Below are 26,924 nucleotides of genomic sequence, written 5' to 3'. Positions count from 1 at the left end.
AGACTCAAATGCATCCAACAAATTGAAGTAGCAGTGACACATGTATCCACAGCGAGTGTAGCTGTGTAAAGCCCTATCTTGTTTCCCCAGGCAAAACACAGCAAGGATTATAAAATGTGTGCCTCTCTCACATTAAAAGTAATTAAAGACAATCATATTGTTCATTTTTGCAAAAATCAGCGCTCTTCAATGTCATAGCAAAAAGGTCATGTGTGGCTAGAGAGGAACTTCCTCGTAAAATTTCTGAACAAGATTTACATCACGTCTCATGATATTTCCTTGTCAGTTACAAAAAAGATTTCCTTTGCAAGCTTGCCTCTACATTACTTCATCTGCTTTCCATTCTTATCGTTAAACTCAGAGCTGCTGAAAACTAAGTATTACTCATTCTAACCTCAGCAACAAGTAAACAGAAAATTCCTATTGGAAAGCCTTGAAGCAAAGAGTAGTTAATGAGTAATACAAACTATTAACTTATGAGAAACATGCTCACTCATAAAGAGAATTACCAGAATAACTTTTTCAGAATAACTATTTGACATAACTAGCCCATTTTGAAAACAGAAAGTCAATTAACTTATTTCGCCTTTCCTCCCTTAGGCCAATGTGCCTTTCTTATTGTCCCTCTTTGACCACTAGGGGGTTTTATTTATCCCCCATTAGAATGTTGAACGTTCAGTCTCTTGACTTCCCTTATTTTCACATGTTCAGGAACCAGATGTCACAGTGTATTTAGAATGTCAAGAATCTTTGTATGAAAATCAGTGACACATGTTTTAAAATACACATTCATTATTAGAAAAGCAAATTGCAGTAGGCCACAAAGTACATTTATTTGTCAATTTTCTCTGCTAGTTAAGAAAACTTGTGAGGAAGGCTCAGAAAGGATTTAGTCATAAAACTGCACACAGTTTTATGTCTTCCACAGAAATTGACGGTGTCCCCATTGTAAGTCTCACCACTTCTCTCTGGGCTGTTTTGAAGCTTCATGGCTTTGGGTGCATTATATCAGGATATTTGGACAATGGGGAGAGGGGGTGATGAAATGTTAAAGAAACACCGTGGCTGCATAAATTAATTAAAAGCATCAATGAGATCAAAATTATGAAATTCTTTCATTTCCACGGTTGGAGTCATTCCATTAACTGGCTTCCAGGAGTGTCCAGGACATTTGGGGGAGGTTTCTGGAAAATCAGATATCAGGTTAAATGAAAGGCTATTTGGCTCTATCTGGATGTCAGGGATCCAAGCATCATCATTCTCTGTGGGAGTTGGTGGTACATTAGTCATCACAGCTGCAATGAGATCTGAGTCTTGGAAGTTAGGAAAGGTAACTGCTACTCCTGGCTGGGCTAGGGAAGGGAGGGATGTTGACCCTTCTGTCTTCTCTTGTGTCTGCGCAGAAGATGTAGTACTATCTTCAGAAGAACTTGCCAAATGCTCTGTTCTCCAACCATTGTGCGTGCCATTGTTTTTTCCTTTATTTTTATATTTTCCATGGCCATGACCATGCTCATATTTATGTCCATGGTCTAGGCCGTGTTCCCTTTGATGTCCTTGACCACGGCCATGTTGCTGTTGATGTCCATGGCCAAGGCCATGTCCCCTTTGGTGCCCATGGCCTTGGTCATGCTATGGTAAGGCCATGACCAAGGTCATGTTTTATTTGCTTTCCATGGCCCCGGCCATGTGCACGAGTGGATCCTTGTACTTGTCCTGAATCCTGCCCTTCATCTTATATAAATGACATGGAAGTTTGGGGTGGACTTACAGTTGTTCCTTCTTTTGTTTCCTTTCTTGCTACTAATCGGAAAGGTGAAAAACCTGGAGGCCTTGCCAGCAGTTTGATCTAAATAGGAAACATTAAGATGAATGCATTACTGTGAAAACCACACTATCAATGAAGAAAGAAGGGGCTGAGACCTGACAATGTTATCTTGGTTTACATTGGAGCAAGTCTTTGCCAGATTTTAAATACTATATTAGTAATCCAAAAAGGATGAGGATGAATAATATTTTTTCCTCTTTTGATTGATTTTATCATTTGTGGGTATTGATTATTGTTCATAATAAAACTCCGCTAAGCTAGAGAGTGTTTTCTTCACCTGGAAAAATTGGGAGGCTAAACTACATAATCTGTAGGGTACCTTCTGAGCCTATGATTATGTAAAGCCTTGGCACATTATTTATTAATTGATACTATTTCTATTAGCACAATTACTGCTTTTATCCTAAAAGGCGCTATATGGCTTTATGAACTGAATTTATATGGAACATATATCCACAATCCCTTTGTTGAACTAAAACACATTAGGACATGTTCACAAGGTTGAAACACAGCCTTCGTATAATATCTGTGTTGGACTATACGTATACATTGCCACACATGGCAAAAACCTAAACCAGAAAAAAGAAAGATGAGGCAACTTTCGTTGAAGAGATGGATTTGTGGATGATTTCTACCTATACTCGCACTACTGGCAAGAACACTATGATTGGAGGCAGTGTTTGGTGGTGCAAAGAGCACAGTGTTTGGAGTCAAACAAACCACACCCTACTAGTTAGCAGCATCCTGTGAACAGGGAGGGCTCTGATTTGACCTAGATTTGAATTCGAGTGCCACTAGCTTCACTTTTCTCATCTCTAAAACAGGAATAACAATAGCCCCTGCCTCAGAGTTGTCAGGAGAAAAACATATGTCAAGTCCTCAGTACAGTGCCTGGGACAGAAGCAGCACTCGATAACGTTATTATTCACTCTAGGACTTCAGCATCTTTGCAATTTTTAGTGTCTCGTTCTTGACGATGGGGAAAGTGTTACTTACCTCCCAAGTTTCTCTTAAGAATTAGAAAAGAGGATGTAAACTAATACTTCACACACCTGCACATGAGTATGAATCCCCTGGGGATCATGTTAAATGCAGATTTTGATTCCGTAGATGTGGAGTGGGGCCTGAGATCTGCCTTTCTCCTAAGCTTCTTGGATGTCACCTGATGCCAGTGAAGCATCTCAGGCACACCTTGAAGCTGCACAGCTAGTAGTGTGAGCTCTCCCCGTCAGGTGCTGCACTCCACTGAGAGAGAGAGACTATTGAATGACATGATACTCACAGTGTGTGAGAAGGGACTGCTGCTCTCCTTTCTAGCCATAAAAAGACAGATCAGCACAGCAATGTGAAAGTTCTCCCCATTTTAAAAAACGTGGTGCCCGAATTCATTTAAATAATGGTTCATTGTCAACCGCAAAATAGAACTTTGCAGAAAAAGCAAAATTGACCCGAGCTGACTGGAATTAGAATCATACCTTTTCTGGTGATCGACACTTGACAGTAGTGTTAACCCTGTTCATCCAAGGTACCACAATAACTTTAGCAGTGCATTGTAGAACTTCCTATACATGAAAATAGAAGCCAAAAGACAGAACAGCATTATTCATGAGCTACTTAAACAAGTATAAAACATCAATTAGACTTCAGGGAATAAGTAGACAGCTACTTACCCCAAGTTCATTGGTCTCGCAACTTTCAGTCAACTCTTTATTACTTTCCTTGGAACACGTGGTTTCCTTGGCCGTGAATGCAATAGCAAACTTTGTTCCCTGCACAACCTGAAAAATTAATTAGCATGAAGTAGAAGTTTAATTAGTATTCTATAACAAATCAAATGTTTTTACCCTAACGGCTTTTAGAGGAGAATATTAAATTTTTAATTACACACTGACCAAATGAGGGTTACATAAAAAAGTACAAATGTTTGACAATAAAACTTTCCAATTGTATGCATGTACTAAAATATTTGGCTGTTCACTGGTTTCATTTCGTTTTCTAAATGGGAAAGAAAAGCATGATACAATTTTTATATTTTTGTGAGTTTTGTTTGTTCAACAATTGCAAAATTCAGGCGTCATTCAGGGCTCAAGTTGTAATAGAATCTAAGAAGAGTATGAAGAAGAAACTTAAACATTTTCTTTCTTTCCTTTGACATTGAATGTTATTTTATATTAATTTCAGGCATATACCATAGTGGTTAGACATTTATGTAATTTAATAAGCAATCCCCTGCCTAGTCTAGTACCCATCTGGCACTATACATAGATTACAATATTATTGTCTACATTCCCTATGTTTTACTTTATATCCCCATGATTATTTTGTAACTATCCATTTGTACTTCTTAATCCCTTCCCCTTTTTCACCAACCCCCAAGCCTACTCCCATCTGGCAACCATCAAAGTGTTCTCTGTATCTATGAGTTTTTTTGTTATGTTTGTTTATTTTGTCCTTTAGATTCCACATATAAGCAAAATCACATTGCATCTGTCTTTCTCTGTCTGACATACTCCATTCAGCACAATACCTCCCAGGTCCATCTATGCCACCACATGTGGCAAGAACCCATTCCCTTCACTGCAATACTCTATTGTGTATATGTACCACCTCCTCTTTATCCATCAATCCATTGATAGACATCCAGGCTGCCTCCACATCTTGGCCATTATAAACAATGCTGCAATGAATATATATATACACACTTCCCCTAGAGTAGCATTTTAGGTTTCTTCAGATAAATACCAGAAGTGGAATTACTGGGTGTTTCTTTGTCTCTTGTTATAGCCTTTGTTTTAAAGTCTATTTTGTGTGGTATAAGTATTGCTACTGCAGCTTCTTTTTTTTTTTTTTTTCCATGAAACATCTTTTTCCTATCCCTTTATTTTCAGTCTCTGTGTGTTAGTCAATCTGAAGTGAATCTCTTATAGGCAGCATATGGAGGGGCCTGGTTTTCTTATCCATTTGGCTATCCTATCTTTTGTTTGGAGCATTTAATCCATTTACATTTATAGTAAATGTTGAGAGATATGTAGTTATTGCCATTTGATTATTCATATTTTTATCTTTTTTTTTCTTCTTAAATAAGTCCCTCTAAGGTTCCTTGTACTATTGGTTTGGTGATGATTTGCATTTTTCTTGTCTGAGAAGCTCTGTATCTGTCCTATCCTAAATGATAGTTTTGCTGAGTAGAGTAATCATGGTTGTAGGTCCCTACTTTTCATCTCTTTGAATATTTCCTGCCAACAGTTCTGACCTGCAGAGTTTCTGTTAAGAAATCAGCTGACAGTCATATGGGAGCTCCCTTGTAAGTAACTAACTGCTTTTCTCTTGCTGCTTTTAAGGTTCTTTCTTTGCCTTTAACCTTTGGAATTTTAATTATGATGTGTCTTGGTGTGGGCCTCTTTGGGTTCATCTTCTTTGGGACTCTCTGTGAGTCCCGGTCTTGTATGTCTATTTCCTTTGCCTGGTCAGGGAAGTTTTTCGTCATTATTTCTTCAAATAGGTTTTCAATTCCTTGCTCTCTCTCTTCTCCTTCTGGTACCCCTATCACGAGAATGTTGGTATGCTTGATGTTGTCCCCTAAACTATCTTCATCTTTTTGGATTCATTTTTCTTTTTGCTGGTCAGATGGGGTGTTTTCTGCTACCTTATTTTCTAAATCAATGATTCGATTGTCTGCTTCATCTAATCTACTGTAGATTCCCTCTAATGTATTCTTTCTTTCAGTTGTTGTATTCTGTTATTTCTGACTTGTTCTTTTCTATGTTTCCTATATCTTCATTGAAGTTCTCTCTGAGATTCATAACCAATGTTGAACTCTGTATCGAGTAGATTGCTTGTCTCCGCTCTGCTTAGTTCTTTTTCTGGAGCTTTGTTCTGTTCTTTTATTTGGAGCACATTTTTTTGTCTCCCCATTTTGACTGGTTTCCTGTGTTTGTTTCTATGTATTACGTAGGGCTGCTATGCATTCCAGTCTTAGTAGAGTGTCCTCAGTAGTAGGTGCCCTGGGGGATCCGTAGCAGAGTCTCCCTGGTCACCAGAACTCGGTGCTCCAGGTGTGCCCTCCTGTTGTAGTTGCGCCTTGGTTGCTGTTTGCACATCACTGGGAGGGAATGACCCTCAGGCTCATTGGTTGTGAGGACTGGCAGTGACGACAGTGAAGGAGCTGTTGTGCAGGGGTTGACTCTATGGAGCAGGATTCGCGTTAGCAGGAGTCTGGTGCCTGCCCAGTGTGCCCATTGGCTGTGTCATTCTTGGAGTCAGCTTGAGGATGCTCTGGCTTGGTTGGAAGCTGGCCACTGGGCGTGCCAGCCCCAGGGCCTCCTGGGAGAGGACCCCCTCCAAACCAAGTTCAGCTGCAGTTTGTGCCCTACCCTGGGCCACCTGGCATGAGCAAAAAAGCAGCCTGCAGATGGCCACCACCTGTGCTGGGCTTGGAGGTGCTTTGGGAGGTCAAACCATGAACTGTGGCTGGCTGTCACTAGTACCTGGTTTAGAACTGCTCATCCAGGGGTAGGGGTCATGCTGAAGCCAGATGCCGCTTGTTTGGGTTTTGAGAAACTTAGAGAGATTTTAGGAAATTCCTCAGCATGAGTCAAGACAGGCCGTTGTATGGAAAAGCCACTAGAGGCTGCTTGTGTGTGGCCAAAAGTTAAATGGGGCAGCATCTCAGGGAATCACCAGGCCAGGGTGAGTGAATGGTGTTAGCCAGGTTGATGGAGACTCAGATATGGTGACTATATATGTCTGCATGCCAGGAGTGGGAAGGGCTTAACAAAGAAACAATGGCTTTTGCCAGCTCCTCTATCTAGGTGAAAGCCGCCCATCCAGCCCTCTCTCTGAAACCAGATAATTCAGTTCCTCCCTGTGCATCCCTGGTGCCCTTTGAGCTGCTGCCCCAGTGCTGGAGTTCAGAGTGAGTGAGTCCTTCAGCAATTAAAATGCATGCAGGTTCTTGAAGAGGATCTCCTGGGACTACAGCCACCCTTGTCTTACTCAGCCACAATCAACGCTGGTTTTCATGGCCATAAGTTATGTGGACTTCTGTCCCTGGCAGTAGAACCCTGGGCCTGGGAGCCAGATGTGGGGCTGGGAGACCTTGCTCCTCTGGGGGGGACTCTGCAGCTGAGATATCCCTCTCAAATTTTAATGGTCACACGTGGGTGTGGGACCAGTCTGTTCCACATCTCTACCCCTCCTACCAGTCTTGAGTTGGCTTCCTCTGTATGTCCGTAGTTGTAAGCCTTTGGTTCAGCAAGACTTCAGGTGATTCTCAGTGATGGTTCTCTGGTTTAGTTGTAAGTTTGATGTGGTCAAGAGAGGAAGTAAGTTTGCCTGCGCCACCATCTTGACCAGAAATTTTAAACATTTTCTTTAAATATGCCTTATTGTCCACCAAATCATGAATCAGAGAAATAATAAGTTAGTCCCACCATAGAAATTATGTGGATTAAATTATAAGATTAGGAAAATTATTCCGATTTTCTAGTTTGTTTCTCTTACATTTTATATATTAAGAAACTGTTTCAATCTCTAGCAACACTTTTAATCACTATTCAATGCTATCTCCACAATTAATATTTTGTGGCCCATTAAAATTTTTTTTTGTGTCCATAAGGGCACACTTTATTTAAAAAGTTAAACTCATATTTTATAAAATGCTCTAAATTCAACAAAATACCAAGCATAGTTTTTTCAAAGTGAGTTTTAAAGGCCATGTCTTATATCTCTTATACATTTGAGAAATATGTGCAGTAAAAATGATCTTAAATTACATGTTGAAAAGTTAGTTGATGTCGCCCAATTTGTGGCCAAAGTTATCAATACTTAATTCTAGGATTTAAGTGTGTGTGTGTGTGGGGGGGGGGGATTGTGGGCAGTGTTATGGACTGACTATGTCCCCCCCCACCAAATTCATATACTGAAGCCCTACTTCCAATGTGACGATTTTAGGAGATGGGCCCTTTGTGAGGCAATTAATTTTAGATGAGGTTATGAGGATGGGGGCTGCATCACGGGAATTGTCTCCTTATAAGAAGAGAGGAGAAACCAGAGCTCTGTCTCTCTCCTTCCCTCCCTCTCAATCTCTGAAATGTGAGATGACACAGTGAGAGAAGGTGGCCATCTGCAAACCAGAAACTGAGTCCTCACCAAGGAACCAAATTTGCTAGTTTTTGGACTTCACAGCCTCCAGAACTGTGAGAAATAAACTGTTGTTGTTTAAGGCACCCAGTTTATGATATTTTGTATGGTAGCCTGAGCAAACTAAGATTGTGTGTGTGTGTGTTCGTGTGTGTGTGAATGTGCATGTTTGTGTGTTTGTGTATGTATGTATGTATAATATTATGTAGCTATCAAAAAGAGTATATCAATACATCTGTTGACCTGGAGAGATGACCAATACTTAAAAAATCAAGTTACAGGGTGATAGTATAATCTCATTTGGAAAATCAAACCACAACAGTCTTCCCTGTCTCTATGGTTTTTTTTTTTTTTTTAAAGCACAAAGAAAGTGTGGTGGGAGGAGGGTGGAGAGAGCAGGGTCATAGAGGAACTAAACTCCTCCTTCGCCTTTTCTGGCATTGTTTTGCTGGGTAAACATGGTTACATTTTTAAGATAAATTTCATAATTAACTTTTAAAATTCCAGGTGTGCGTGTAAGTGAAGATGAAGGTTCTAAGAGTGTTTCAGAATCTACATTTTGATGATCACAAATTTTCTTGCTTGTTTCACAGTACACCTTAACACAACTTTTTAAATGATAATGTTGATCAAGGTAATGTTGCCTAAGAAAGTTGGCAACATACGACACAAACCACACGTATTGGGGTTTCCCACAATTACTGACCCCAAATATGAACTGTTTTAAGTTAGATTTTTTTTCATCTGATTATAAAGATTATGTTGTTTTTCTATAACAGTTTGGTTCTATTTTGATTACTTTTCTTTAACTTATATTTAGGGAGGCCCATTTTGAGGTTCTATAATAGGAATCTGTCCTTGAATACATTGGCCATAGGCTGTTGGAGGTGGAAGGCATTGGGCTCTTCTTATCCAGCCACTCATTTTACAAATGGGGCCACAAAGGCTGAGTGACTCTGAGTGACTGACCGCCCAGTGTCACCCAGGACGTGAGTGTCTGCTGCTGTGGTAGACTAGGTCCCCTGGTCCCCAGGCCAGGACACCCCTTATCTTCTATTGACAGGGCATGGAAGGAAAGATGAATTCCCAGAGGGTACATTTGTGGGTGGGAAGGACACCTCAGGCAGGGGACAAATCACATGGAGGGGAGAGTGTGAAGAGAGTCTGGCCAGTGATATACTGACTGATGTGGCTGAGCCCAAGGCCCTACGTGATGTTACAATGACAAATGAGTCTAGAAAGGCAGAGAATAAATCCTGCTTTCCATAGACCTAAACTTCACTAATTATATCAGAGTTGCTAGTATTTATATAGCACTGTACAGAGATTGAAAAGTGATTAACATGCATTTTCTTATTTGACCCTCATCCCAGTCCTTTACAAACAGAAAACAAGTGAATGTTCTAAATGACTTGTCCAAGATCACACAACAAGCAAGCAGCGAGGTTGGGACTTGAAATTCAAATCCCTCGCACTAGGCCTACTATTTCCCAGTCCAGAGTCAAGATCAGTGGCACAATTAGCAAGTAATTTGCAAATAGACTGTAATATCACTATTTTTGTAGCATAATGTACAGACCTGTGATGTTGCTCTGTGCACAGTGTCAATCTTGAAGTAGAAATTTCCATTATTCTCTGCATTAAGCTTTGTGATAGAATGTTTCAAAGGCTCCTCCAGCTCTGGGCTGTCGACAGGTATTTCTGAGGGGCAGCCAAGGCAAAGCCTGGGACGTGGTAGTACGAAATCCTCCCCTGAAAGAATCAGATTTGAAGTCAGCATGTGCACTGAAGGAGCAGTCGAGCCTCAGTACCTCTCCCCCACATGGTCCAGCATCCGTTTATAGAGGGCCACCGTGGCAGCCCAAGGCTCAGTAGTGAGAGGTTGGAGGTGGTCTGTCTGACCTCCACTTTACAGCCCCTCCTCTTTTCCTCTCCTCAGAGCCAAGTATGCTTAAGGAAATCTTCAGTTGGAAGGTAATAGTTAATGACTCAATCAATATGCTGCACTTTTCTAAGTTTTTGCATTTTTGATGGAAAGTATGAAAAGTAATGTTTAACTTAAAGGAATAACTCTCTAGTGGAAAATTTTTAAGTCCTGTGATTCTGGTGAGCAGGCAGCTTCAGTAATGCTTCTCATTGTGGAATGTAGGCAAATATCTTCCAAGTATGAGAAAAGCCACCTCTTGGTATAAGAACTACTTTACCATAAATTGTGCTATCTCCCTTCCTCCCATTCTAATATGCAGGAGAAAAATGCCTTTAACTGAAAGGATTTTATTCTGAGCGTTTAAAAATGAGATACAGCTTCCCCTACAACACCTGACTTAGGGACATCTTGTACACAACAAAGTCCTGCTGAACATGGACTTGAGGCCAGCTTTGCCCAGAGTACTTTAAATTGTCCCTTTTGTCACCATATTCCCTCCTGGCCACTCAGAGCAGTTTCCACTGCGCCTGCTACAGAATAGCTGGGCAGAAATGGGGTACAGTGTTCTCAGCAAGGTCTATTGGTCATATAGACTTTGTGGTAGATCCTGGCACCCAACACACAATTCCTATGAAAAGACCTAGCCACTTGTCTGGGACCAACGAGCGCTGTTAGAGCAGGAACATGTATTTTCCTTTACCTGGAAAAAGGTCACATTTCTGGGAGAAGGAAGCAATTCTGTTTTGAAGATCTATGTATGCATTATCTGTACATTCACCGGTATCCTAGTTTTTGAAAAGGATGGAAGTGCATAAATTAAAAACGTTTTTAAGAGCCTTTAAAGCAGACAACTAGTAAAATCAAATATAGGATGTTGACTTTGCATAGAAAACAAAACCAAACATAATCCAATCGCAAAGGAGAATAAGATATAATTTGGTAACAGCATCAACAACAACCACAGACATATGTACACAAGCACGCGAAACATGAAATAAGATGACAAGAATACCTAGTATAGGAATAATAACCTTATAAGGGAATGGGTCAAATTTTCTTTTAGAAAGGCAAACTTTCAGATTAAGTTAAAAACAAAATCAATGTATTATATTTTCAAGACCAATACCTTATAATAAAAAAGATTAAATATAATGGTCAAGCAAAGCTATATGAAGCAAATATAAATGAAAAAGAAGATAAAGCATTAGTAGTAGTGGACAAAGTAAAATTCAAGGTAACAAACAACTCACGAAGGTAGTAAAATAGATCATTTTAATCTTATGAATGACATAGTCTAGAAATATGGAAACAAAATACACAAAGCAGAAAATAAATATATGAATAGAAAAAGATAAAAATAATTGTGGGAAAATTTAATGTACAACTATAAATCAAAGATAGGCCAAATGGTTAAAAAATAAAAAACATCGTAGAAGACTTGAGTAACATAATAAAAATTTATTTAACTGTTTTTTTCATATGATACACACAACTTAAAATGATATTTTTATAAGTGTGATGCAAATATGTTAAATTGCTTATATACTAGTTCACAAGAAAGACTCAATAAACTTTGCAAATCGAAAGTAATTCAGGTCATATTATTTGACCTTAGCACCAAAAAGAACAACAATTACTAAAAATTAATAATATAAGTATAAACAAATAAACAAAAAGCTAAGTACTTAGACATCTAAGCACACTTGCCTGAATAGTTAGGGTCTTCCCTGGATAAGGAAAAATATAAAAAACAAAACAAGAAAAATGAGAATTTTACATAATGTTGTAGAGCAGCATATAGAATTTAACTCATTGCTTTATATACTTTCGTAATTTAAAAAGAGAGGCAAGAAACAAACAAAACAGCCCCAAATCTAGGTGTTCTTCCCAACAGGTTAGAAAAAGAATATAAATAGTCTTCAGCAAAACAAAAAAAAGGAAACAATAAAGATATAGGCAAAACCAATTAATTAGAAAACAGAAAGCACTAGTATAAATACACAAATCCAAATAAATGATCATTATTAGGGGAAGGAAAAAAATTAAATGCACAAAATGGTAACATAGTAAAGGATACAGAGAAGCATATAAATATAAGAGAATATTATAAACAAGAGTATGCTAATTTCAATCCCAAAGAAGCAGCTATTTTTCTGAAAAACTATAAATAACAAACGCTGACGTAAAAACAAGAACGAAATTAGAATGGATCAATGACTGAAGAAACAGAGAATGCTATCGTTACTCTCAACTTTCATTCCACTTCTCATCTCCAAACAACTAGATGGTTTATAGATGAATAAATTTAAAAACTAAAGAACATATATTTCCATGCTATATAAACTGTTCCTGAATATAGAAATTAGTGGCAAACAAACTAACTCAAAATAGAAGGCAGTGGCGGGAAAAGAGGAAGACCAACTATGAGCTGGATTGACTCCATAAAAGATGTCAGAGGCATGAGACTGCAGGTGCGCTCAGAAGGGCTGTTGAGGTCAGGACATTACGAGCATCGCTCATTCAGAGAGTCACCAAGAGTCAGAGGTGACTCAACGTCATGTAACACACACCCAACTCATTCTATGAAACTATAATCTGGATACCAAAACCTGAAAAAATAGAACGCACACACACACACACACACCCCCAGAAAACTGTTAAACTACTTTCACTTATAAATATAGATGTGGCATTCATAAACAAACTAGAAATAAAATCCAAATGCATATTTAAAGAATAACTTATACTAAACAAATAGAGCTTCATTTAACAATCTAGAGATTATTATTAGGAAAGTTGTCAAAACAACATAACAGATTGAATTAGAAAATATAATATGATATTTCAGTATATATTCTAAAGCATTTGCTAAATGAAATTCTATCACCAGTTTCTTATTTAAAAACAAAACAAAACAAACCTCTTTAAAAGCAGAAATGTAAGGGTCCTTCTTTAACATGACAAGAATGACTCTTTGGAACCCATAGCAAATATACATAATAAATTCTAGAGGCTTTCCCAATAAAATCAGAAATAAAACATAAATGTGTAATCACTTAAATATATATATATATATATATATATATATATATATATATATATGTATTTCTGGAAGTTTGGGTAAATTCATTGAGACACTAAACAAAAAATAAGCGCATCAGAAAAGAGATAAAAATGTTACTTGCATAAGATATTATTATATTCCTAGAACAATCAACACAATCAATTGAAAGGCATTAGTGTTAATCAGAGAGTTCTGTAAACTTGCTGGATATCAGGTAAATGTTTCAAAATTGATACATTTATATATAACAATAGCTTTTTAAAAAGAGAATAAAATAAAAAGAAAACAAAGGATTTAATTTCTGATAGCAATAACCAAAACCAGAGAAACAAAAAAACCTCTCCAAGAAATGCAAAAAAAAACCTACAATGAGATATCACCTCACCCCAGTCATCAACAAGACAAATAGTCAAACTATTGGAGAGGTTGTGGAGAAAAAGGAACTCTCATACACTGTTGGTGGCAATGCAGACTGTTGCAGCCGTTATGGAAGGCAGTGTGGAGGTTCCTTAAAAAATTACAAATAGAATTACTATCTGACCCAGCAATCCATCTCCTTGGTATCTACCCCAAACATCTGAAAACATTTATACATAAAGACATGTGTGCTCCAATGTTCATTGCAGCTTTGTTTACGATGGCCAAGACATGCAACCAAAATGTCCTTCGATAGATGAATGGATAAAGAAGTTGTGGTATATATACACAATGGAATACTATTTGGCGGTAAGAAAAGATGATATAGGAACATTTGTGACAACATGGATGGATCTTGAGAGTATAATGCTAAGCGAAATAAGTCAGACAGAAAAGCAGAGAACCATATGATTTCACTGATGTGAGGCATATAAACCAAAAACAGCAAAAGAACAAGACAAACAAATAAGAAACAAAAACTCATAGACAAAGACAATAGTTTAGTGGTTACCAGAGGGTAAGGAGGGTGGGGGGGTGGGAGGTGAGGGTAAGGGGGATCAAATATATGGTGATGGAAGGAGAACTCACTATGGGTGGTGAACACTCAATGGGATTTATAGATGATGTAATACAGAATTGCACACCTGAAATCTATGTAATTTTACTAACAATTGTCACTCCAATAAATAAATAAAAAAACCAACAACAAAGCAATAAAAACCTCTCCAAACCTAGAAATAACTCTAGTGAGCAATGGTCCACATGTATATAAATAAAAGCACATAACGTTAGAAATTTAAAATAAAACGACTAAATAGAGATATAAAGCATGTTCTTGACTGAAAAGACTAAATATAGTACACACACTAATTCTCCTCAAATTAATTTAGAAATGTAATGCAATTCTAATCTATGTGACAATGTAAGTTTTTCTTACAAACTTATTCTAAGGTTGGTTTTGAAAATTTAACACCAGAATAATAAATCACAAATTTAAATTTACTATGAAGCAACAGTTGTTAAAACATGTTAGTATAAATGTGAAAAACAGATTTTTCAAAGGAAACTAGTATGGGATAAAGATCACAAATTTATGTAGAAGGGAAAAATGTTGAAATATCTGGTTATTCTTTTGAAAGCAAATCAATTTAGATACCTCACAAGATACATTAAATTTGATTCCAGATAGATTTGAAAGCAATATTTAAAAATAGTGACCATAGAATAAGAAAAAAAAAAGGTGACTGCTGAGATACTGACGGAAGAATTCAAAAGGGAAATATGGGTAGATTTGGTCACCGACAAACAAAAACTATTTGTAAGGCAGAAATACCATAATGAAAACTAAAAAGTAAACAGCTGAGAAAATATGACAAATCACTAATGCCTTTAATACACAAATACTGTTTTCCAAATCATTAATATTTATCCCAAAGAGAAATGGGCAAAGTGTATAGAAGACAATTCTTAAATTCAACCCATAAATTTCTAACAAATATATGAAAATATAGTGGTTAAATAAATACACATTAACTACATTGTTGATTGAGAAAATGAAAACTAAAAATGCTTTTGTCTATGAAAGTAGCTACGTTTGAAAAATAATCCTGAATTATTTCAAGGGTATACATTGCTGATGCTCATCAACCACGTACAAAAGTTTCAATTTTTCCACATCCTCCCCAATACTAGTTATTTTCCAATTTTTTAGAATTATAGCTATGCTCTAGGTATGAGGTGGCATCTTATTGTGGTTTGTATTTACATTCTCCTGATAGCTATTATAAATATGTAAAATATCTTTCCATGTGCTTATTGGCCATTGGCATGTCTTCTTTGGAGAAATGTTTAAGTCTTTTGCCCATTTTAAGACTGGGTTGATTGCCTTTTTGTGTTGCTCTGTAGGGGTTTTTATATATTCTGCATATTAAAAACTTATCAGATATATAATTTGCAAATGTTTTCTCCCATTCTGTGGGTTGTCCTTACACTCTATTAATAGTGTTCTTTTTACCTTTTTCCCCCAATTATGAAATAAATACATGCTTGATTGGAAACATTGGGAAGTATTGAAGAGTTCCAAAAAGTATAAGGAATCAGAAAAAGCACCCATAGTCCCAACTGAAAGTTAACTATATTTTGGCACATTTGTTTTCCGTCACTTTTAATATTTACATTTACTTTATATATTTGAATACATTTCTACATATGGTTTTGCAACCTCCTTTTTTTGTTTATTACTTAACATACCAGAACCATTTTACTAAGTCACTAAAACTCTGTAAATGTAATTTATTGGCTGCACATATTTTACTGTATGGAGCTACTGTAATGTACTTAACCATTCTTGAAGGTTGAAAATATAAGTTATTTCCAATGTTTTTCTATTAATAATAACCTGAAATTAGCATATCACTCTCTGGATTTCTCATTTTCTTCACATATCATAGAATTTTAGAAGCAGAATTACTAGATACAGGGCTCATAGCAATCCCTTGCTTGAAGCGCAGGCTTCTGCTAAAATGCAAAACATCCCTGGGAAGCTCACCGTGCCTTACTCATCTGAACCCGCACTAACCACCGCCGCCATGAGATGCTGTTTTTAACATAATTTTGGTTCTGATAACAAGATGTCATCCTAGAAAGTGTCACGTAGGGATAGAGGCTTAGGATGTGTTTACTAAAGATAAAGGTAGGGGAGGGAAGGTGAAAAACCAAGCGGAGACAAGTTGGAAGTGAGGGATTGTCCTGGGCAGCGCTCAGAACAACAGGAGGTCTTGGAGCCCAGGAGGAAAAAAGGGAGACAGGAAAGTGTGAAGACGTGAAAACACAAACTTGACCATGGCACCATTTTATATAACCTAGTTTCCGGTTATATCTGTAAATGCTTATTGCTAGATGTACAGGTTGCTTAACCACGTAGGTGAGGCAGCTTGACCAGTGACGTGAGCTTCGAAGTTCCCAAGTGAATGTGACTGTGCATTGGTGAATGCCATCTGAAATTTTAGTGACCGATTCTTCCTACATAGCTGAGAGTTCCCACGCCTGTAAATACTGCACACAAAATCCTACGATCTGCATAATTCCACTTTTGTCTACTTACACCATTGAGAAGAGACTTGCAGTCTGGAGTTAAGAACAGAAATTGCTCCTTGGAACAATTAGTTTGCGCAATTGTATAAGTAACTTTATAGTTCCATCCAGCCACCACCTGAAACAATTTTGAATTGAATATTTAAAGGGCAGCTTAAACAGTCTTCACAGTGTTATGAGGACTTTAGTATACTGTCTGGGATATCATAAGTGCTCAAAAATGTAGACTACTATCACTAGGCAAAAGTCATGACTGAGTAAATATTAAGCACTTTATGACTCTCACACCCCTCAACACACACACAAACACACACACTCACAAACACACACACACACACCTACACATCTGAAAATGAAAAGTAATGTATAGCTGGAGTTACTCTATTTCCTTAAGTAAGACCTAGCAATATTTGTTCTGCCAGGAGCATGAAAAAATGTTCTATTGAATTTTGTGAAATATGAATGATATTCTTCTAAATGGTTAAAGACAACTTTGGAGCTAGAGTGACCTTTAATGGTAGGTTCTCAAGTTCCCAGACTGTCAGGTAATAAGACTTTTCTGCTTTATCCTGGACTAGTCTCATCCTGATTCCTGGATTTGGACGTAACTGAGTAGAATATGCATCTTGTATGAAGGCAAGTTGGAAGGTTTCTTAAAAGCTGGGAATGTTATTGACCAAGTCACTAATATTTAGAGACTGAACTACAAGGGACCCAATCAACTGTCAGTAAAGACTTAATGAACGGAAACAAAGAAAAGACCAGATTTACCAGTGTTTATGTTTCTTAAATGATGATATGGAAACTATGATTTAGAGGGTACTCAGAAAGCTATGCCAACCTTTTTAGGTATAACTTAGTATATTGGAGCCATATTTGACTCGTGATAGCTGGTGATGCTTTAGTTTTCTTAAAACCTTACAGCCAGAATGTGTCTTTCATTTCACCACCTCTAGGAAGAACCTGTAATACCGACTACCCATTCATTAAAACCAATCTCAAATGAACGGGTCTGATTAGCCACCCGTTTCCCCTTTCCATAGTGCAGTACCCAAATCACTGCAACTAAAGAGCAAGCTCTTTGCCTCCTGTGCTAGTCAGATGAGAACATAAAAGAACTGCCTCATCACCAGTCGTGGAATCATATGGTTTCCTTCAGCCAATGGTTTATTTTAGATAGTGAGACCCTAAATATAACGATCCAACAAATTTTAACAATAGTGTGTGAAACGAAAAATTAAAGAACAAACCTGACTCTGGGCCCTTTTTACTTCTTTAAGAGAAAAGAGGTGGGAACGATCAGTGTTGTTGTTAAAATGTTCGATGGCATGTCTCAGAACGCGTTCCACGTTTGGGCTGTCAGTTGATATGGGTTCCATGCAACCTAGGCAACCATACTCAGGTGTCATCCCGGGTGCCTCAGCTTGACAAAGAAAGAATAGGCAAAAAGGGCAGAGTTAATGAGCAAAACCTACATCCAGATACATTGTCCTAAATAAGATAATTTCAAAGGCCCTGGTAAATAAACCTTCCAGTAAATCCCAGAAGGCATTAGGAAAAGAGAACACAGAACTGCATTTCTGTCAGAGGAAAAAAAAGAAAAAAACCCTATCATTCACTTAGGAACATCTTACATGAATACTATTGTTCATAATTATTTTAAATTTATTAAAAGTCATTTTAAATTATAGAAACCATACATAATTTATTATGTATTATAATAATAAATATCTCTTATTAAAACGTAAAACATTATACATATACTACTATTTATTTTCTATTGTTAACTAAAGCTCTTTGAAGCCTGGTGTAAGATGTTTTATTATCAATTCAATCCAATAAACACCTATTTTGCACCTGCTGACATATGCCAGGCACTGAGTAGACTACGTAGATATGGGAATTTGTTAGTAATGGTCACTGCCATGAAGGAGTTGGGCAGTTGAGGGAGAGATGAAACTGTAGCTGGATCACGTCAATATAATCCTGTAAGAGCACAGAAAGGCAGGAGCCTGCAGTGAGCTCAGGACTTCTCTGAGAAGAGGCCTGAGACAGGAAGGGCGAAGGTCAGTCCAGGTCAAGCAGACAACAGAGGAATGAGGCCTGAGAAACAGAACCCATGGTCCCAAGAAGCAGGATGAGTCCCGGCGGGGGTGTGAGATGTTATGTATACACATGTTACCAGGGCTTGACTCCGGAGGCTGGGAGGGGTGATTGCAGTCTGAACAGTGGCTATACAGAGTCTTGTTATTGATCTGGGATGCTCTCTGCAGGCCGGGGGTTACTAACCATATTACAAGGGTCATGGGCTCCTTGGTGAACCTGACGAAAGCTATGGTGCCCTCCCCAGGAAAATGCTCGTACTCATAATGTTCTCCACATAATTTCAGGGTCTCCATAGACGCCTTGAAGTAAGTTAAGAATGGTCCGCTGTAAGAATGAGGAGCCACTGACTTGGTTTTACTAAAACAATGTAAAATATTAAAACAGGTGTGAGTTTGTATTAACTTATCAAGTATTGTTTACAGCACATAGCCCTGACCTGCTGGTCAGTAGAGGCCCACGCCAAAGTCCTGAAGGATTCCTAGGCCCCTTCCCAAAGGGACTCTCGCTTCCCAAATGTGCAAGCACCAAACAGAATCAGGAGACCAACAGTATTCTACCACACTTTCCCTCAGTTGTTAGCAGGTCAACACAACTCCCCTAGCAGCTGTTTATTGGCTTTCACTCCATAAGTAGATGTGTCAGGAAAACGATTTACTGGATGAATATTCATGGCTCCCCACCAACCCACTTCTTAATGAAGTTATGCTGTATCAGTGCAGTGGGCAAACTTAAAAACCTGGAGGGGAATTACATGGGAAAGGTGAGAAAATTACTTAAGGGAGAACAACAACAAAATAGATGAACCCAGAACATTTAAAGGGGAGATAAAGTCCAAAGGCTGGTTTGCCTGACTTCAAGGGCAGCTCTGACAGGGGTAAAACAAGACATGGAATATTGTAAATTCAGTTTTTCTGAGTGACAGATGATTTTCCACCTTGCCTCAACAATTCTAGAGAGATTTTTTTTTAATTAAAATAAAGATTTTAAATTTTGAATTATGGCCAAAATTGTTTCAGATGAAGGATTGTGGAACTAGTACCTAGTAATTTCTGAAGGTGTGGCAAAGAGCTTTTCTCTCATAGTATATATTCTGTGTTCTGGATAATGTGAAAATTTGCTTATGAGATAGAGGTCTTAAACTGAATAATAAAAAGCCATTCCAAAAAATTAAACTACTTGTAATTTCTTTTGTGTTTCGAACTGTTTTTTTTGTTTTTTAATGCAACTTCTTGTAATTGCTGAAACCCAAGGGATAAGGTTTCTGTGGTTTCACATAGATGAGTAAGGCCAGGACAGAACAACTGCCATTCTGGTGAGGTTGAAGAATGTGGCTGAAGACGTTGTCCTGGAGCCTCGTGTACTGAAACCCTATCTTGCAGAAGGCCAGTTCTGGGGTGACTTTTGTGGCTTACATCACCTAGATGTGCCCATTCTTCCATATGTGGCCCCTCTGCCAAAGGAAGGAAGGAGCTAATGATAGTGGTTATATCTATTCATAAGTTGTTCCATACTTACAGGGTCTACTATACCAACTCTGCTACTTACTAGCTGTGGGATCTTGGACAAGATACTTATTAACAGCTGTGGACCTCAATTTTCTCATTTGTAAAATGGGACTATTAATACTTTCCTGATAAAATTGTTGTGAAGTTAAGAATGTTAATACATGTAAAGTGATTAGGACTGTGGCTGGCAATAAGTGCTCAATAAATGCCAGCTGTTATTACTTTTATCCCGATTATCAGTAATACATTATTATGGTCTACCTTTAGGCATGTCATCCAGTTTCAGTCTACAACAACCCTGTCCAGAGGGAATTACTATGATCCTCTTTATAGATAAAGAAAAAGAAGCCAAAAAGGTGAAGAGGTTTTGAAAGATTCCACGCCAGGTCTGACCTCAAAGCCTGTGCTTTTCTCCTCCGAGGATGCTGCCTACAATTGAAGGCAGGGTTCACATCTTCTCATCCTTTCGCAGGGCCCTTGCACACACACCTGCTACAGCGCTGCTCTCAGGAAGAGCCGGGATGATTGGCAGGAGCCTGGCCCCAACCTCAGGACTCTGCCACTCCAGCCCCCAACCCCCCACCAAGGCTGAGAATGGCATCTCTACAACTGTCCTCTGAAGGGAGTGTTTCCTAGGTTGTGCTCCTGGTCCCCACACAGAAATAGTTCCTTTTCCCCAGAGCAGCGCCACTGGATAGATCTGTTACCTGGAGTAATCTGGCAGGTCTGGGTAGCCACAGAGAATTTCGTGTTCCCGCTCTTTGTCACGTTTGCTGTGCATTCTCCCGTGGCCTAAAAAATCAAACAAACAAACAAACAAACCATTCATCTTAATCTTTCAAATGGGAAGTACACCTAGGACTGTTGTGAAATATGGCTTTCCTTTCTTTATACACTTGCCAAGATATTTTCTAATAGCGCTTTGATATATAAGGATGAATGTGTTTATGACCAAATTATTATTATTTACAAACCACTGATATTCAGGAGACATCAGAGGAGAAGCAGTATAAATGACGAGGTTTTAAAGTATGAGATTTTTGTTTCGAGTCCTGGAGATACATCTTTTTCACCAACATGGACACAAGCCCTAAAACCAACTTGCTGTAAACTCTCCTCTTGCCTTACCTTTCAACGTGAGTGCTCAAACTGCACACAGAACGTCAGTGTTTTCACATTAAAGAGGTGAATCCACGTATTGTGGAAAGAGTGGCTTGCTTCCTGGAAGATACCTTCTGCAGGCTCCCTTAATTAAGGCCAAACAACCAGCTGTGGTGTGGCACGCATATGTGAGGCATTTGGTTAAGATAGCTGTTGTTCTTCAAACAAAGGTCTTGGTATAATGCATCTCCCTTTGTCTTCCAACAACTAGGTGAGGTCAATTTTATCTCCCTTTTACGAGGGAGTGTACTGGTTTCGAGTGGTCAGCCAGTTGGAGGCAGAGCAGGATTCGTACTTAGGCCTGTGCAATGGAAACACCCACTGTCTCCCCTCACCAGCCCTGATCGTGGCCCAAATATTGATTTGTTGTCTCTCTGGGCCCTGATCCACACGTCCCAATTTGTCATTAGAGCCCTCTTCTCGGGGGAGGTTTTTATTTATATTTAACCTCTGACCTCTCCATGCATTTTCTGTCTGTGGAAGAACAGAGACATCAAGCATTTGACTGTTCTATACATTTAAGGGCTTATGTGCATCTCTCACAAACAGGCTCAACAATATTCATCATCCCCAGCACTAGTGAAAAGAATCTGGCAGGCTCGAGAAGAAAACTAGAGGTGTGGGAAATTCAACACACTTACAGCTTTCTCCGCAGCTTTGTAGTCACAGTCCTGCCAGGTTTTGCCACTTTTTACAGGACAGTCTCCCTCCTTGATTTGGTACTTGACAGCATAAACTGTGTCATGGTTCTCCTGAAAAACAAACAAAGGGGGACCAAAGATATGGAGTAAGTCACCCAACTGACTCAGCAGCAAACCATTTGAGTGACACACAGTGATGAATGTTTTATCTTGATTTAATTCAACAAAAGCAAAACATTTATTAAAAGCACTGAAAGTTGTAAATACTTGCAAGAATGTCCATAACATATTTATAAATATATACAGAGGGTGCCACAAATGTATACACATTTTAAGAAAGGAAAAAATGTATTAATTATAATACTCAATATGTACCAATAACAAAAGATGAATACAAGTCACATTTGACTTCTGCAATTACAAGAGGTGCTCAGAGTGGTTACCATCAGCGTCCAGACACTTCTGATTACAGCAAACAACTGCTTGAGCATAGATAACATCTCTTAAAATGCATACACATTTTTTGGTGCTCCCGGTATTTTTTAAGTTACGAATCAGTATCCATAGTATTAGCCTATTTTTGTAGAAACCAACTTATATGTACATGTATGATTTGTAAAAGTCTGGAAAGTTATGCAGTAGAGCTGTTAAAATGGTTGTCTCTCTGTGGTAGGAGTATGATTGTTGTCACGAGGGAGTCTTTGCTTGCTGTGCCATTTGTCATGCGAGGCGGCCTGTGGAGTCTCTAATTCCGCTCCCCACATAAGAACGCAAGATATGGTTAGGCCAAAAAGCAACACCCACTGAGTCATAGGTAGGGAAGTCATACCACTATAGTCTCACAGAAAGCTGGAGCCACACGACCTGCAACCTGCTGTCAGCTTCTCTCCCTGCCACCCAAACGACTCACTAACCAACACAGCCACAGCAGTTATATTAGTGGCTAATTGGCTAACTAGTAACAGCTGATGGCCAGCAAGCCACAGCTGATGGCCATCTACTACCTGAGTCAGCACCTTTCCACGTGAGGCCAAGAGCCTGGAAACTGCTCTCTGGGACTCTGTCCCCACAATTGTTTTTCTCTTTCTTCTTTAAACAAAAATTCCTGAATTACCTGAGTACTTTTTTTTAAACATAGTATATTACTTGTACAGTTATATAAAACAAAAAAGAGATCTTTCAATTTTGAAAAAAATGTTAACAGCTATTTCTGGATGATGGGATTAGTTATAGGAAATTTAGTATTTTTCTTTGCTTTCTTTGTTTTCTGCTTTTTCTAGCATGTCATGAAATAATGAATAAAACTTTTAAATGCAAAGGTGATGAGTTAGTTGAGCTTTCAGATGCAAAATCCTGACATGTGGAAGCAGTAAGTGACCTGAGAAAAGATGTTGTTCAGGCCCTCATTTTGCAGGTGAAAGGAGGCCCTGAGTAGATGGGGCATAGCTGAGGCAGCCTCCCACCTTGGAAAAGCACATCCCAGGTCGACTGACTCCCGGGGCAGTGCTCTCTGAGAGCCTGTGTGGGTCAGAGTGTTTGTGTCTGAGAGATGATGGAGTCAAACGAGAGAATCTCCAAGGTTCCTTCCAGGTCTCAGATTTTGATAAAGCAGATGACGGCAGTGGTATAGGTGATGCCCACATAGCAAAATAAAGAGCGATTCTAAGGACATTTACAACAAAAACTGACATTTGTGACGGATGCCAGCCAATGACGACAACACCCATAAAATGTTGCTGAGGGCACCAGGACTCCCATGACTGCACTAGTTTGTGAAATAGAACTGCTCGATTTCACTTTCAGGAAAAAAAAAATGTACACTGTGTTTTTTCTTTAACCTCATTATGTCAAATATCTGGATTTTTTTTCTCCACTGAAATAAAAAAATTGCCTAACTATCAAGGAGACATAGAGAAATTTGCTAAAACTATTGAAAGATTTATATTTCTTGAAATCACACATCTTGTTAGCATTTGTTTTCAACCTGAGTGCATCAATCAATGATAAAAAATATTAAAGAACAACTAGAACATGGCTATTACCCGTGATGCATTTGGCCATATGGAGCTTATGGTAGATATTTTGTCTAATGCAGTAGAACCACGTGAATCTCACTTCTGAATTCTCCTCTTAGATGTATCTCTTCCCACTGAACCCTAGCTTTATTGAGGTATAATTGACAAGTAAACATTGTATATATTTAAGGTGTATAATATGGTGATTTAATACACATATAAATTATGAAATGATTACCCCAATTAAGCTAATTAACACATCATCACCTCACATAATTATTATCTTTGTGTGTGTGTGGTGAGAGCACTTAAGATCTAGCCTTTTAGCAAATTTCAAGTATACAATACAGTATTACTAACTCTAATCACCACGTTGTACATTAGTTCCCCAGAATCTATTCATCTTATAACTAAAAGCCTATATTGTTTGACCAGCTTCTCCCCATTTCCCTCACTCCACAGGCCCTGGCAACCACCTTTTTACTTTCTGCTTCTGTAAATTTGACTTTTTTCAATGCCACCTATAAGTAAGATCATACAGCATTCGTTAGATGTACCCTCAGAAGCACCCCCTCCCCGTTTGAGGTCCGGAGGTCTTTATATTTTAGTCTAAAGCTGGTCACACAGTAAATCCTCTTGCTGAGGCCTGACTGAGTTCCTGGAGTCTCCCACTCTGCATGCAAACGACTCTTCCTACCTTTGTTTCATTTCACCCTAGAATACCGCTCCTCTGATTACCCAGGAAGCCAAACTTGGTGGTTGAGGACTAGTCATACCCTGCCTTCCAACCCCAGGCCAGAGAGTGGTGTTGGTCTTTTCTATGAGCTGTAAGCTTCTACCTTTTACTACGGCTCTTTGTTGATTGGTGATTGGTGTGTGTGTGTGTGTGTGTGTGTGTGTGTGTGTGTGTGTGTGTGTGTAAGGCCTGGGCTCCAAGTGATAGCACAAATCCCAAATGACCTCAAGGTTAAACACAGCTCACTCACCGTCTTGATGACTTCTGTTATGCGGTACAATACAAACTGGTTGCCAGTTTCGTTTCTCTCGTTATACATCTTCAGAGCTGCGTCCACAGCCTTAAATATGTCTTCATCATTGCAGTCAATTTCTTGCGAGCTGTGCTCCTGCGGTAAAGTTGGTAGCAGCCTGGAGCAAAGGAAAAGGAGGGCAATTAACTTCATGATTTAAGTCTTTCTCTGGGAGTTTCACCAAGCATTGGGAGCTAACTTGGACGCTGATTTTAATTCTCTCCAGCCTCTTATATCCTCTGTCTCTCCTCTCTCTGCCTTAGCTCCCCAGGGCCCTGATTGGATTCCTGCTGCCATACACTATTTGCCTTGTTTGATAAGGACAAATGACTGCTGAGTTACCCAAGCAGTTGTCCTGGAAGTTGGAACGTTACAACACTGGGGCTGTTGACCTGCGTGTTTACATTTGGGAAGTATGTGGCACATTTCCAGGTGATTGCACAACTCTGCATAGCAAATCAGAGCAGACTCTAATAAAGGAGGAGAAAAAAAACCACCACCCACCTCTGTTGCTCCCTTCCCCAAAACCATTTATGAACGTCATTACATGCGACAAAAATGCAGCAGTGTGCAGACACCTTTCAGGAAAATTGCTTTGCAGGACGTCTAGTTGTAGAGAAGCAGGCTGCTACCAATCCTGGTCGTGCCTGGGGAGCCCGTGCACAGGGACATAGTGAGTGCAGGGAGGCTCACACCAGGACATTGGCACAACCACAAATGAAAGATGGGCATCCTATCTGGTCTCTGGCCAAGCCAGCTTCGCTCCACTCAGTTGAATTAGGTGTAAAAAAGAAAATGCCAGAGTGGAGGAGACAAGTGAGAAGCATAAGAAGGGATGGGTAGAGTGAAGCCCTGCTTAACCCTCTCCTTGCTCCTTATTTCTAGTTTGGTGAATATGGGGGTCTTGCATTCACCAAGCTTCAGTGATTTTTCTGATCAAGTTACACTATTATCATGTGTCTCCAAGTTAGACTTTTCAGGTATTTTTCTGATCAAGTTAGACTAAGAGTTAAAGATACGGGCTAGCCCTTAGTAGATGTTTGCTCCCAAATCTTACCCTTTTCCCCCAAAAAAGATGTTTGACTTCATGTTTGTTGTCAATAGGGTCCCTAGCTTGGCAATTTTGTCTCTTTGAGAGTTCTCGGAAAAGAGGGGTCAATGTGGGCTGAGTGGTGGCCTTGGCACCCAGTGGCAGGAACATGAGCTGGGCAGTAAGTCCAACGCCGATTCTAATCCAGCTCTGCTACTTAATTGCTATGTGATGCTGAACAAGTCAGGGTCATATAGCCTTTCTGAGCCTCAGTTTCCTCATCTGGAAAAGTGAAACAACATACTGCCTTAATGAGGTTTCTTGAGAAGTCAACGAGATAATATAGTTGTGGAGCCTGGTAATTAGAGCCTATAAATTATATCTAATATTAAAGTGAGATGGTTAAGGATCCCTGACTTACTGAAGCCTGACTTACAGTGCACAGTGATGGCAGAAGGTAGATTCTAGTGTGTTTGTCTGTGTGTGTGTGTGTGTGTGTGTGTGTGTGTGTGTGTGTATGGGTGTGGGGATGTAGGAAATAAAACTAAGATGAAAGAGACTTAGGCTGGGAAGAAAGAGGGGCCCGCAATGATGGAGAAGCTGGAGATGGGAGGGTGAGATGACTGATGGTGCACAGTCCAGGAGTGGAAAGGAGGACGAGGCTGACCACGGAGGGTGTTTCAAGTGCAGACTCAGAAGCAGGACTTGGCAGTGTACTCAGGCTGTATAATAAAGAGGAAAGAATGTGTTTTGGGAGGAGGCTGATGTGAATTCTAATCCCAGTCCCTCAATCTACTGACTGTAACAAACATTACACATTCGTACTTTTTAGCTATCACATGACAAAAAAATCTAGAAAAGGAGCAATCAACGGTATATTGTCTAAACCTGTAGCACAATGTAAGCTGACTAGACTAGGGATTGTATCTTAGCCCATTATTCACCTGCAGAAACTGTGTTTGTACATT

The 26,924-nt window shown here is 39.0% G+C and overlaps 1 protein-coding gene across 1 annotated transcript; it reads right to left on the bottom strand.

Moving 5' to 3' along the window:
• Positions 1–1,059: 1,059 nt before the first annotated feature.
• Positions 1,060–25,229, bottom strand: LOC148754783 (kininogen-1-like). The gene is given in 11 exon segments (XM_088793810.1): positions 1,060–1,633; positions 1,635–1,849; positions 3,304–3,390; positions 3,499–3,606; positions 9,549–9,721; positions 10,597–10,681; positions 16,481–16,588; positions 17,721–17,893; positions 20,789–20,873; positions 21,884–21,994; positions 24,885–25,229. Coding segments are annotated over 11 exon segments (1,899 nt in total). The 5' UTR covers positions 25,080–25,229; the 3' UTR covers positions 1,060–1,074.
• Positions 25,230–26,924: the final 1,695 nt, after the last annotated feature.

This window comes from Rhinolophus sinicus, chromosome 17 (assembly GCF_057876585.1).
Source record: "Rhinolophus sinicus isolate RSI-liver-muscle chromosome 17, RSI-T2T, whole genome shotgun sequence".
Classification (NCBI taxonomy): Eukaryota; Metazoa; Chordata; class Mammalia; order Chiroptera; family Rhinolophidae; genus Rhinolophus; species Rhinolophus sinicus.
The sequence above is the reverse complement of the archived record's forward strand: the minus strand, read 5'-3'. Positions and strand labels throughout refer to the sequence as shown.